Source organism: Suricata suricatta, chromosome 2 (genome assembly GCF_006229205.1).
Source record: "Suricata suricatta isolate VVHF042 chromosome 2, meerkat_22Aug2017_6uvM2_HiC, whole genome shotgun sequence".
Classification (NCBI taxonomy): domain Eukaryota; kingdom Metazoa; phylum Chordata; class Mammalia; order Carnivora; family Herpestidae; genus Suricata; species Suricata suricatta.
This window is the reverse complement of record NC_043701.1, coordinates 151,928,893-151,943,446: the sequence shown is the minus strand read 5'-3', so window position 1 is coordinate 151,943,446 and position 14,554 is coordinate 151,928,893. Positions and strand designations below refer to the sequence as shown.

The window sequence follows — 14,554 nt, the reverse complement described above, 5'->3', positions numbered from 1 at the left end:
TAGCTACGGAAGATCTGATCTGCCAGTCTTGAAGCCATTTTTAGAGTTAGTTACAATCAATACAGCAGCTGTCTTGATGTGTCTGTGGACATGATGAGCTCAGGATCCTGTTTGGCCCTCAGCTCTGCTCTGTTCTTATACTTTCATGTAAAGGTTTACAGAGGGTTTCTTTTAGTTCTATGTACACATTTAAAATGGATGACTTAAAATCTATATCTAGTAAGTCCAATGTTTGGAATTCTCCACGGACAGACCTTTTTTTTTTTTTTTTTTTTTTTAATTTTAGAGAAAGTGTGTGTGTGTGTGTGTGAGAGAGAGAGAGAGAGAGAGAGAGAAAGAGACAGAGACAAACAGAATCTTAAGCAGACTCTACCCTCTACATGGAGGCTGATGCAGGGCTTGATCCTATGACCCTAGGCTCATGACCAGAGCTGAAATTAAGAGTCAGATGCTCAACTGACTGAGCCACCCAGGCGCCCCCTTCAGGGACAGTTTCAATTGACTACTTCTTTTCCTATATATGAGCTATACTTTATTTTTATTTGTCTCATAAGTTTTTGTTGGAAACCTGACATTTAAAGTAATATAACAATAGAAATCAGGTTCCCACCTGCCTCTTAGGGTCTGTTACTGTGGCTGTATCTTGCTGTTTCTCTTTGTTTAGTGACTTTCCTAAACTAATTCTGTGAAGCTGGTATTCTTTACAGTATGTGTTTACCTAAGTTTCCACCTAGCAGTTGGCTAGCAATTGTTTTCCTTATACACTTGGAACCAATAAATCTCCCAGTCTTTGCTAACAGACTGCTTGGGGGCATACCTTCAACGCTCAACCAGGTGGTTGACAGCTCTGGCCTAGTCTTTCACCTCCTGCCTCTGTGCACAGCCTCAAGGTTGGCCAGAGGTGAGAGCTTAAGGCCTACTCAGGTCTTTCTCGAGCATGTACACAGTCCTATCTATATGCTTAGAACTGTAGAGTGTTAGAGCTTTTCAAAGCCCCTATAGACTTTGATATCTTATTTGATATCTTTGGTCCTCTTATTCACCAGCTTTTCCTTTTAAGCTTTTTGGTTGTCTATGGTTTGCCCCAAATGTTAGCTATACCTCAGACAGCCATGAAGTTAAAGTATTTGTTGGTAATGGGTTCTGAAAAATGCTCAACCCCTCCCAGCTCACAGGGTTTTTTTTCCTACTGGACAAGCTCCACATCAGGTTTAATATAGACAGCCTTGTAAGTGGGGCACTCCAGGAACCACCAGACAGGTCAAATAATGACAATTATTTATTTGGGATTTCGGCTTTGAAAGAGCTCCACCTCTGTTTTGTCCCTTTGGTGCCTGAGAGGCTGCAGCGGAGAAGTGGGCTGTTCTTTGTCAGGCTACTCCAGAGCTGGAGAGCAGGGCACTGTACTAAGGCATGTTAAAATGCCACAAAGCTCACACCATTTTCCTGATTAAACACTTCATGGACTTCTGCAAGCCTTTGAGAGGTAGTTTCTTTTTTTTTTTTTTTTCACTGCTTTTATAGAGGAGTGAATTTTTGAAGGTCCTTACTCTACTATTTTCATCACCATCTTCCTGCTCCTGACTTTGATTTCTGGAATTACAAAAATAGCAGGTAAACTACATAAACTACGTACAACTACACCACCCCCAGTGTGAAAATCACAGCCTAATTCACGGAAGTAAGGTGACTGAGAAGGCTTTCAAGGAACACAGACAGGGTTTCTTTGCCTTTAAGGGGCTTACAATCTAGTTTGAAGGATAAGACGTGCTCAAAAGATAAAAGTATCAGTACCCGGTACCTTCAGGAACATGATAAATGCTGTCTTGATAAATAAAAACCTGAGTTATAAATGCAAATCCTACAGAATCTCAGAGAAGGGATTCAGTAGGTTTGAAAACTGCATCACAAAATGGAGGTCTCTGCTTGGGTCTGGACAGAAACATAGCAAAGTGGTGAGATGAGGCAAGAACGTGCCAAGAAGGGAAGCATTTCTCAGTTCGAGAGGGTTTTAAATATTCTTAATGTGAGCCTTTATATATTCTGGATGCAAATCCTCTGTCAGGCACATGGCAGTAGTCATCTGTCTTGAGAGGAGGGTTCACTAACAGGTATAACGAGAGATAAACTTATCAAGATGGGGTTTAGTTAGTGAAAGGCCCTGAATGCTAGCATGAGATAAGTAAGACTTGATTCTGTAGGCTGGAAGGTGGCAGACTGTGGCCACAGACCTCAAGCCAAAATCACCTACTTTTGTAGGTAAGGTTTTACTGGAACACGGTCATGCCAGTTCCCTGACTACCTTCTAAGGCCGCTGTAGTGCTATGGTAAGTGAGCTGAATGGGTGCAACAGGGAATGTACTTCAGCCCTCCTTTTGTACCTTTGTTGGGCATTCCATAGAGCCTAAAATATTCTCTATCTGACCCTAATATTGGCCATGACTCTGGCCTATACCTTCAGGCGACAGCCTCAGCATGGATAATAAGACTGCTTACGAAAAATCTAGAAAAAAGGTGAGCAGCATTAGATGAGGCAATGTTTGCAGAACTTGTTTGACTAGTACAAAGATGGCAGTGAATGGAAAAAGAAAGTTTGGAGAAAAGGTAGGTGAAAGTATAATGAATCTGTCTTTAAACATACTAAGTTTCAGATGTTAGTGAAACTTCCAATGGGAATATTTAAAAGTAGTTAGAGACTTTATACTTCAACATGGGAGGGATGACAGGGTTGGAAATAGGGATTTAAAAGTTCTTGGCAGAGTTGAAGTCACAGAAAATCGTAGTGAATCCCTAGGATAGACCTAGAGAAACAATAATTGAGTGGAAAACTGGATTTTGGGAGACACTCACATACATCAAGGAGAAGACTGGAAGAAGTAGTGCCAGTGGAGACAGTGGAGGAAGGGCCAGAAAGGTAGGAATCAGGGTAGCAAAGCAGAAGTCATATAAGCTATGCAAGTTGTTTTATGAATAGAAGGCACAAGGATGAAGAAAGCTCTATAAAGGAAAGAGTGAATGGATAAAAGGTCAACTGGAATGACACAGGGTCAAAGTTGTCAAAAAGAAAACACCAAGGCAAGGGGTAATTTTTCAGATGAACCTCTAAAATCCAGTGCTTTATAACTTTCATACTAGAAATTCTACAGGAAGTAGACTTCACATTTAATTATGAAAAGATACTCAGCTTTTCTACTGACTTTTCATTACATGACAGTTACTCATGTGTCAAACAGCTAAAGGATGATCACAATCACTGTTAAGAAAAATCTCTTAAAAAGAGGATTACAGAAATGATTGGCAATAAGAGAAATATAAGATTATTAAAGAGACTGACCAAGAGGAAAGAGTGCTGCACCAAGGACATAAGAAACAACAAAGGAGCCTGGAAGGATAAATAGGTGCAGTAACTACTTCTCTAAAGACTGCTGCGTTTATTACATGCCTTGTCCAACCAGCCTCTTAACTAAATTATTGTATGAGAACCGTTTGTGCGTGTAAGTCCTAACTAAAATTGTTTTTCTTATCACCTATCTCTTCACTGAATCCCTATGCTCCTACATATTCTTTGTTGTAAGATGCTAAGAAAACTTAATCTTGAGTTGAAAAATTATTTGTTTTTAATTTTCTAATAGGAAGATACCATTAAATATGTATCAGTGAAAAATCCAACCCACTCACCTACAGATTTATATAGAGCAAGTAAAAGAATATATGAGACACTGAATATAGATATTTGAATAAAACATGAAGAGAGAAACAATATCGTCAGTCACTGGTATTTGCTAAGACAAATTGACAACAATCTAATTTAAGAGTTAAAGTAATGAACATTTACAATGAAAAGGGAAGTGGCCTTCAATAATAAAGGGGAAACAGTATTTAAACAACACCATGTAAAGACCAAATAAAATAAATAAAAGTGACACGAGTGTTTTAAACCCTCCATCTCTAATAGAGATAAGAACTGAAGATTCTACAGGAAGTATCTGGGAAATTTCAAGGACCTTAAAAAGTTCACAGGTCCTTTAGGACACCCAATTTTACTTCAAAACTAATAATATTATGTGTAAAATGTACTAGTCATGTCATGGATAGCTTTTTGAGTTGGAAATAAAAACAGAAAAATAGGAAAATGAGGAGGGTATGAAGGAAAGAATTGGAGACACTGCCTTTGATGTGATGACGTGAGTCTGAATTGGTTACTACAGGTAGGAAGGGAGAAACAATGTATATGAACTCCCAACAAAAGTATAAAAGGAGGTAACAGAGAAAAGAGGAGTGATTCTTGGAATTAGCCACTAGGTGGTGGCATTGGCCCAGGACTGTTCAGTTGTGGGGGCTGGAAATCAGGTGCCTGGAGTAAGCAATTGTGTGGTCACTCATAGCTTGGGATTGTCAGAGGATGACATCCTACTTGATTGTTAATAAAAATTTTGAAAGCAAACACCAGCTAAATTCGTCAACATATTATAAAGGTTTACTATGAAATGATTATAAAAAATACAACTTTGCCCATCCACTCACCTTTACTACATTGTCTCCTGACTGTCCATTATTTCGTAAACAATCTAGACATATAGCAATTTGTGGGTCACTTCTGTGATAGTCTTTATCATCTTGATTTTCATCACCTTCTTCATCTACTTTAGGTTTGTCAACTTTTGAAGTATCATCTGTATCATTTAAACAAAACTAAGTTAGATGGAACTCAAAGTTGATTTTAAAGGTAATCAACAGTATATTCATCATCAAAACAAAAATGTTTAAAGGACAGTTCTTAGTTTTTGATTGAATAACTAAAAACTTTAATATCTTTAAAATGTTCCAACCTATTCAACAATGGAGGTATTTTTAAAAAGCCATCAGTGACGCATTAGCATAGCCTAAAATTTCTAGACTCACTGGGATATCCAAATGAAAGATTCAAGACTAGCTATATCTGGCCACAATAATGATCGCAATTAGGGATTAGATCACTTAGAAGGAACAGGACATAAAAATATTCCAACTTCTATATACATTCAAACTTGAAACTAAGTACATTTTTCAAAATACAAAATATTCTTTGAAATCTCAACATTTCAAATTATTAGATATTCATAAAATCAGCTGGTGAAATGAGTAGAATGAATTAGCTTTTTAAACATATATGTAGCTATGTCACATTAAGAAATCCTTTTTAAGGAAGTCCAAATATCATACGTCATGTTATATACAAGTGTGTTTAACCTATGAAATACCTGCAGCCCACCTAACTGCAACTCCATGCGCTGATTCATTTATTTACGGAGTCCCTTTAATTCTGTGTTGGATATGCACTGTGCTAGGCTGGAGGTAACACTGAAACTAGAGAGTTATCATTCTTACCCTCACAGTGGTCAGGGAACAGGAGGAGATACAGGCAAGTAAACAGAGGGTGAAATATCATAAGGACTTTGATGGAAGAGGTAGAAATAGACTATGTGGGAACATATAAGAGAGGTAATAAATCCAAACTTTGGGGTAAAGCAGAGATTCAGGGAAAATTTCTAGATAAAAGTATCTCTAAGCTGAAACTTGAAAGAGCTAGCCAGTCAAGCATTACAGTATAGAAAATCCCAGAAAATAAAATGATAGGTTAGCCGCTCTTTAATGACTAGCCAAAGCATTATAGTTATAAAGGCCAGGCAGGTTCTCTTTCTTCTACATATTTATGTGGAGCCCACATAGAGAGGGTGGGTTTTTATGAACCAACCTCCCAGGCTCCAGGAAAAGATCCAAATTCTCTACCAAAACTAGAGCAAACATTATAAAATACTTTAAAAAGAGAGATGGATAACGAAAGATACACACAGTGGGCTTGTAGTCCTTTGTGAGTCTTGTAAGATACATAGCCATGAACTAAACCTACTATGTAGCTTCTGATGACAGTCCCTTGGGTTTCTGCCCTCTTGAAAAGACTCAAAAAAAACTGGGACATTTAGTCAACTTTAAATTATTTTTACTTTTATCAGAGCACTACTGTCTAACCTGCAATTTACACTTGGTAAAACAAAGCCTTTGGTGAAGTCATTTTTTTTTTTGGTGACTTGGCTTCTTTACCCATTTTTCTGTTAAAGGAAAAAAAAATAATCCCTTGCTACATTATTCCAATCATTGAAATTATTCTCAAATCTCCCCTGTGATTGGAAGCCAGCCTTGAACAGTTAATAAAACCATGATCCTCAACTTACAGAAAGAGCATTTCCTCTTCTAAATTAATGACGTACAACTGACAATCCTATGATCTTAAGGGAAAACCGAGGGTAGGAGACTGAGCTCACAGTGAGCTTATAAAAACATCCATCCATCCTTAAAAGATTTCAATGGTGTTTCATATTATCAATGTATCATATATATGATAAATATCATATTAGATAACAATGGGAAAAGGATACTAGTTCCTTCTAATTTCAGGTATGTTGAATATTTTTTCCCCTTTGTGTGAATTATACGTACTAAGAGTCTTTTCTCTGCCTGGTAATGTTTGCTACTTTGCTAAAATTAAAAATTACTGATGGCTGAGTCTCCTGGGACCCAGAAGAGAAATTTGGACACTCAGCATAAGTGATGGAGAAAATCCCCATAAGTGACTAGAAATATTTTTCAAGTCCCAGAATATATAAATTTGTATCATCTGAGTCCCACCTATAAAAACTTAATTCCAGATTATTAGAGCACAGAAAGACCCTGTTTAGGCACTCAGCCACATCTTGGCTCCTTCTCCTACTAAAATAAACAACAGAAAACCCCTGCGTGTTTAGTTGCAGACTATGGCTATTAGAGTTTCCTTTAGCTCTCCAGCAAATATTGCTATAAGCAGTAGTCCATTTTCAGTTTTATCTCCCTTTACTCTTCCCAAAGTCCCATTTCCTCTATTTCCAATTACCGTCAACTGGTGTAACTCGATTTACATACATGTGTATAAGATCTCATGATTTTATAGAAAAGGTCCACAAGGTAAATAAAGGGGCACATGAATTTTGTACAGGATAAATTCGAATTTGAAGAGAGATTAGTTCACCAAAGCTACATCAAGCTAGCCGACTTGAGAGATCGTATCAGATAGAGAAATAAGAAAAAGTCACCTTGTCCATTTTCTTGAGGCTTATTTTTCTTCCAAAATTCAGATTCACGCTCAAGTTCTTCTAATTTAAAAGAAAAAAAGAAGTATAAGAATAACAGAAACAATCATGAAATCTTTAATAGAAACGTTGACTTCATAAAAAACAAAGATCTGCAAGAAGCCAAAAAGCAACTCACGTTCCCGCAGCCCGGGGACCAGCTTGAATATGATCTCCTCCAGTGTGTTATCCAACCTTCCAAAGGGGAGAGAGGAGAATATGCCGACAATGAAGATACCAAAATCCAGTATGTGAGAGTTTGAGAGCCGTATCTTACAGTTTTGCAAAATACAGGACGCCCACAACTTCAGTATATCCAAAACACCCCTCTGCATTCAAAGTGCACCCATTTCTAGCTTTCCCACAGTGGCAGATCCATGACAAAAATGATCCCGGAGTCCCCAGCTCTCTCTGCATCTCCAGTCTCGGAACAGGACTTTGAAACTCCTCCCTTTGCTAAAGGATGGCATCTACTTCCTCATCTCAAGAATACATACGGGCTAGCCTTGAAACGTGATTAGGCCAAGAGAAGGTGGCACGGGTGACACTGTGCTGGGTTCTGAGCCAAGGTCTTAGGGGCCTCCCATGCTTCTGCTTGCTCACTCACGCGCGCGCGCTCTCTCTCACTCTCAGAATCCTGCCGTCGTGAGAACCTAAGTCAGGAGGACAGGACACTATCCTGAGACGTCACTCACTGTGGTCTCCTGAGTGAATCCAGCCAAGATCAGAAGAACCGCCTAGATCTATGAACCACACAGATTTGTGAGGTATAACAAATGCTTTTATTACTGTTTCCAGCATGAAGTTTAGGGCTGGTTTGTTATGCAGCAATAGCTGATACACCTGTTCTCAAACTCTCTACTGCAATTCTGGCTCTTTGCTGTAGAGGAAATGACGTCCTGTCCGTTCCTTTCTTCTGAGTGGTTTAGACCTTTTAGTCATTCAATCTTCCTAGATAATACATGTAAAAACTTATCTTGACATTTTTCCTATTTCCTTTTCTTGCCATGTAAGAGTGAAATGCCTCATTTCTGTGACTGTTTCTTCACTCTCCCCCTGCTCCCCATCCCAACCCAGCTCAGCAGCATGACTCTTCATGGATACAAATACGTACAGTTTTCTCACATCTAAAAAACACCCCAAACCTTTGCGTAAGCTACTGTCTTTTCAGCTGTTGGCAGTTTCTCCATCTTTTCTTCTAACTGGAAAAGTCTGAAAGCATAATCAATGTTATTCTTGCCCCATATTGTGTGTTTTGCTTCCTTTACTTTCCTGAACTCGTCCATAACTTCCATATTGAATAGGTTTAAATTCTGTTTTAGAATTAGTTTAAAATTTTAAAATGGTTTTTAGAAGTCATTTCTCTCCTGTACTGCTCGACAGCAGTTTGACAGCGTTGCCTGGTACTGCCACCTTGAAAAGTCCCCTTCCTGGTTTTCCTTTTCTCTCTACTTCTCTTTGTCCCTAAGTACTTTTCTTTTTCCAACTACCTCACAATTTGAAGATTCTTCATTGCTGTGCACTCTTGACCTCATCTACAGGCTGCATGCCCTGACGATCACATCCAGGCAGATTGTGTGTGCACACAACAGATACATATACATAGATACATATACATTACACTTCTCTGCTGAGCTCAAGTTCCATATTTCTAACCGACTTTGACTAACTCAAGCACCTCCTTCTGCTCAATGTCAAGACTGTCTCATTTACCTTCAACAAAATATGAATACTTCTCTCATTGTCTTACTTTTTAAAAATTAAATTTAGAAATGATACCACAGCTCTCCCAAACAGGCTCCAAATGCAAGAATTATCTGAGCCTTCCTCCACCCCCCGCCCCACTGACCGTACCTTCTGACTGAATAAATTTATACATTTATTCACCAAGCCCCACTGACCGTACCTTCTGACTGAATAAATTTATACATTTATTCACCAAGCCCCACTGACCGTACCTTCTCCATGTCTCTCCTGCTGAGTCTTTCTATACCTCTCATGCTCCCACTCTCAATCACCACAGAACTACTTTCCTTTAAGTTGACATGCTCTTAGTGACCTTCCTTCAGCACTAACTTGACCATTATCTGCCTGCTCAAGAACTAATTTCTTCCCACCAGCTGGCTTGAGTGTTTATATAACTTGAGTCCAACCTACAAATTGTAACTGGTGCTATTCTCTGTCTGTCTTCCCTAGCCAACGGCTTACCTAATTATCCCTAAGAATGTCTGGTCATTTCCCATCTGTTTTTCTCCCTCATGCTCTTCATCCTGGCTCATATACATCTCCAGCCCAACCAATGTCACCTTATTCTTCAAGACTTAATTCAAATACTAACTTCTTCACAAAATTTCCCCAGACTATTTAATTGAAATAGCACTTAAAAGAAGTAGTATTTTTTTGTACTTTTTTTTAAAAATCAGGGTACTATATACATGTATGAATACACACATATTTACATATATACACAGATATATACACATATATACATATACCTAAATGTATATATACATATATATACAATTATATATATATATGTACACATACATACATGCAATTTACAAATTAAACTTTAATACAACATTTTGATGAGCCACCCCTCCCATTTCTGATTCTCAAAACTGAGGAGACAGTCACTTTTAAATCCAACCTGTTTCTTCTGGTAGCCATGCCTTTTCTGCTGTGTACATTCTTCTTTCTTTTATGGGAAGTAAAGATTTGGTTCTCTGCTATCATCTTGCCAGTCCCCATTCCTCCAAACATACACTACCCTCATCTTCCTGATATACTCCTATTACTATTTTTTGGTTTAATTAACCAGTTGTTTACATTATTATAATAATATAAATATTCACACTGTATAAACATCACCTCATTCAACTTTTTCTTTCTCTCAAGCTAGTAATTGCTTTCTTCACTTTCTAAGTACCTATTCCCAAATTCTTAAAAGAATTTGTTCTCACTGTTCACAAACAGATCAGGAATCAACTGGCTTTATTTCTGTTCTCCTGAGACATCCCTCATCAAATTGATGTCCTCTGACCTACTATCCAGTTTAGGACTGACTTACTCCAAGGTCAGTCATAAAAATTACACCTTTGCACATACCTTTGATTCCTCTGTCTGTCCCTCTCTCACTTGCTCAAAATTATCTGGTAAAACCACAACACTGGCTGAATCCAACTATCCATCAACTCTGTGCCTGCATCCATGGCTGGAGAAAACACAACCACAACTCTACAAATTCATAACTACAATCCAAACATGCTTTTAAAGTTGCTAGGAATTTTACTACCCTTCCCTAGTCAACTTATCCTCTCTCTTTCCTGGATTCACAAGTTTTTCTCTCCTCAAACTTTTCCATCCTTACTCTTGGCTGATAAACATTTTCTCCTCAATGAAAAACCTCCACAAACTCTGACCTCCATATCTACCTACAGTAACTGCGCCCATGTATACTCTGCCCTCCTGCGTGTTGCTACAGATGACCTGTCAGTGCTCCTATATAAAGCCAGTCTCCTCTCTTACACAGGGAGATTCCATTCCCTCTCATCTACCCAAGAACATGGTTTCACCCCCCCACCCCCCACTGTCCTACATTAAATTTCTTCTATCTACTGGACCATTCCCTTCAAACATGCCATGTTTTCTCTTGTATTAAATGAAACAGAAACCTTCTTGGCTGTATTTCCCCTAACAGCTACTATCCCATTTCTTTGCTCCCATTTGTGGCAAAACTTTGCAAGAGCTGTCCATACTCACTGTTTCTAATTATCCTTTCTCCCTTTCTCTCTTGAAATAGTCCAATTAGGATTTTGCCTCACAGCTCCACTGGAAGTGCTCTTGTCAAAGCTGATGCCCTCCATGTTGTTAACTCTGACCATCAATTCTGTCTTCACCTTACTTGGCCCCAGGAACAATGTCTGACACAGCTGATCACTCCCTCTTCTTGGATCCTACATTCTTCACTTGGCTTCCAAGCCACACTTCTGGATTTTCCTTCTATGTCAATGACTGAACTTTTTCAGTTTCCCTTGCCGGTTCCTCCTCTCTCTGATCTCTCAACACTGGAATGCTCCAAGGCTCAATCCTTGGTCCTCTATTCTTCTCTAAGTACCTTCTATACGCTGAAGACTATCAAATATTTATCTCTAGTCAGGCCTTTACCTTGAATCACAGACTTGTATTTCCACCTTCCAACTTTCTCTCTTCTCTAAAATGATTAACACACAATAATATCCCAAAACCAAACTCCCTATCTACCCCTCCCCCAAAGCTTTTCCACCATTAGTCTTCCTGTCCCACTTACTGACAGCCCACTATTCCAGTTGCTCAGGTCAGGGTCTACTCTTTCTCTCATACTCTAAATCTAATCCACCAGCAAACCCTGCTGGATTGTCCTTCAAACTATATCCAGGATGTAACCACCTCTTGTGCCCTCTGCTGCTACCATCTCTTACATGGATCACTGCAACTGCTTTCTAGCTGCTCTCTCTGCTTCTGCCTTTGCCTTATAATGTGCAGTGTATTTTCAACAATGGTCATCAAAATTATTTAAAACGAAGCCAGATCATGTACATCCTGTAACCAAAACCTTGCAGTGGTTCCCCATTCACTCAGAGCAAAAGATAGTATTTTTTTTTTTACAGTGGCCTAGGTAGCCCCTAGACTCCCATTATCTCTCGACCCTCACCTCCCACTATTTTCTCCCCTGCTCACTGTTCTCTGGCCACACTGGTCTCCTTGCTGTTCCTCAAACAAGTTTCAGGAGCATTCCTGACTTAGGTCCTTTGCACTGGCTTCTCCCTTTATCTGGAATAGACCTGCTTTCCCTAGATTTAACTCTCTCGTGGCCATTAATTCTTTGCTCGAAGCTTACCTTCCTAACAAGACCTACCCTCACAATTTTAACTAAAATTGCAATCTGTCCCTCCCTTCGTACTTCTGATACCCCTCACCTGCAGCACCTCCTCCATCTCCCCCTTTGTACTTTCTAATATACAAATTATTTATTAAACGGGCCTCCAGCACCTAGTATGATGCCTGAACACAGCATACATTATATTTGAATGAATAATTCCTCAGAGTTTTCCTTCCTCCTTCTATCTTCTATAGCAATGATGTCTAGTATAAATGTAATGTGACTCAAGTATGTAATTTTAAATTTTCTAGTAGGCACAATAACAAAAGCATTTTACGTGGTTCGTGTAAAATTAATTCCGATACGGTTTATGCATGAAAATATTTAACAATGCATTTGTTTAGTAATTTGAACTTGACAATAAGGTTCTATTTAATGTGAAAGCATTCATACTGTTTCAGTGTTTCCTTTAAATAAACTTTAAAATTCCACTCCTCAGGTGTACCAGCAAAATCACAAGGGCTCAACAGCCACATGTGGCTAATGGCTACCAGACCACACAGCATTGACAGACTTGTCGGGACTTCCTGCACAGCTGCCACACCCCTTGTCTCCCTCCCTGGTTTATGCTCCAGCACACCCTCCGGCAGCCGCCTGAGAAAGTATGTGGGAGAAAAATCTGCTGATACCTGTGTAGCAGTGTTACCTATTGAAGAAGACTTGATCCCTCTTATTTCTTGCGAACAAAATATGATTCTGTTCAGGCAGCAAAAGGTCCAGTCTTAGGCATAAATGAGAATTTACCAAGGCATCGCCAGAGCCCACACCACTCCTGTATCTAGGGCTTGCATGCTACCTGGTTTGGAGCACTAAGTGGAAGCCTCCTGGCGGCCCTTTGCTGGGAGGTGGCAGGCAGGAGACCTTCACCAGACTTGTTCTCTCAGGTCTGCTGGGTCATTGCTACCATCAACCTGCTTTCCAGTTCCCATTTTTGCTCCCATCACTTCTCATCCTTTCCACAAGCATTTACTGAGAACGTACTATGTTCCAGGAGTTATCCCCAGGTGCCAAGAATACTGAAGTTCTCATTCTTATCATTTCTGTGAGTTTACATCTTTAAGGGTATTCCTTTGTAAGATAATTTTAGTGGGATAGGAAAAAACTCTATAAAGGAGATCATTAGATAAACTGACAAAACTAGAATATGAAGGATAGAGTAAAATATTATGCCAGTGTCAGCATACTGTGGTTATGTAAGATCATATCTCTAGTCTTAGTGTGTATTTCCTAAAACAGTTATGGGTAAGGGGCCATGGGGTATGTAACTGACTCTGATATGGTTCAGAAAAAAACAGCAGGCAAGCATGCACACAATAAAGCAAATGAGATAGCATGTTCACAACAAACTAACCTGGGTAGTGTTTCTTGTACTACTATTATTTTGGGAACTTTTTGTGAGTTTTCAATTATTTCCAAATAAAAAGCTTTAAAAAATGTGCTATCATAATTTAGCCATGGGAGATACTTGATTAAATGGTGACTGGAATCCTTCGGGTAGCTAACACTCAAAACCAAAAGTTAATTTTTCTTCCAACACAACACTTTAAAATGGAGTAATAATCAACTTTTGACACACCTTTCAATAAAAGCATGAGGAAAACCATATTCTTCTTGAGTGACTTAAATCAGGGTTTCTTGGCCCCCGTATCGCTGACATTATGGGTTGACTCGCCGGTATGGGAGGAGACTATGCTGTGACTCAGAGGATGCCCAGTGGTGTCCAGCAACCCTAGCCTCTACCTACTAGACGCTAGCAGCACCCACCCAGTCCTGACAATCAAAAATATCTCCAGATACTGCTAAAAGTACACTGGGGGTAGGGGCTGGGGACAAAACCATTGGTGGTTGAGAAGCACTGATGTAAATCCAACTAGGAGAAGCCCCGTCAGGAATATAGACTACAGAAGGAGAGTCGTTCTCAACAGTTACTTTGTATCAGAAACACCTGGACGGCTTGCTAATTAAAAATAGGCTCCACTCCCCAGTTTGTTTCATCAGGTCTCAAGGGGGATCAGTCACTGTCATTTTTAACAAGATACTAATGGTTTGGAGACCACACTTTGAAAACTACTAGGCTTGACATTTACTTGATCAATTACTTCAAGTATGCACAGGCACTAAAATAAAATTTTTAAAAGTTTGAAAAGACTTGCAAATCCAGATTTACAGAATGATGGCAAAAGTCACACAGATGATGAGGGTTACAGAAGGGCTCATTAGGGAGGATCTAGAACTGTTTTAGATATATGCTTCTCTAACAGATCTCTCACAGATGTATGTGATCTGTGGTGGAGTTATGGCAGGAAAAGTAGGAAGAAAATGGGTTTAGTGGTAAGGACACTGGGCTTGGGAAATGACATTTGAGTTTGCTGAGACCCTAGGAAAAGCTGTGTTACTCTGTAAGTTTCAATTTCCTAATCTGGAATAAAAAGGTTTAGATTAGGATTTTATGGACTACTTCCAGCTTTAAAAATATAGAGTTATACTTTTT

At 39.2% G+C, this 14,554-nt stretch overlaps 1 protein-coding gene across 3 annotated transcripts in view; it reads right to left on the bottom strand.

Moving 5' to 3' along the window:
* PCGF5 (polycomb group ring finger 5) overlaps positions 1 to 14,554 on the bottom strand; it is an 88,441-nt gene that overhangs the window by 41,130 nt on the left and 32,757 nt on the right. For all 3 annotated transcript variants that reach the window (XM_029932218.1, XM_029932217.1, XM_029932219.1), the window contains exons 5-7: positions 7,282 to 7,337; positions 7,107 to 7,166; positions 4,525 to 4,673 (exon numbers count right to left, since the gene is read on the bottom strand). In XM_029932218.1, coding sequence (XP_029788078.1) covers positions 4,525 to 4,673; positions 7,107 to 7,166; positions 7,282 to 7,337 — 265 coding nt within the window. The remainder of the gene's footprint in view (positions 1 to 4,524; positions 4,674 to 7,106; positions 7,167 to 7,281; positions 7,338 to 14,554) is intronic.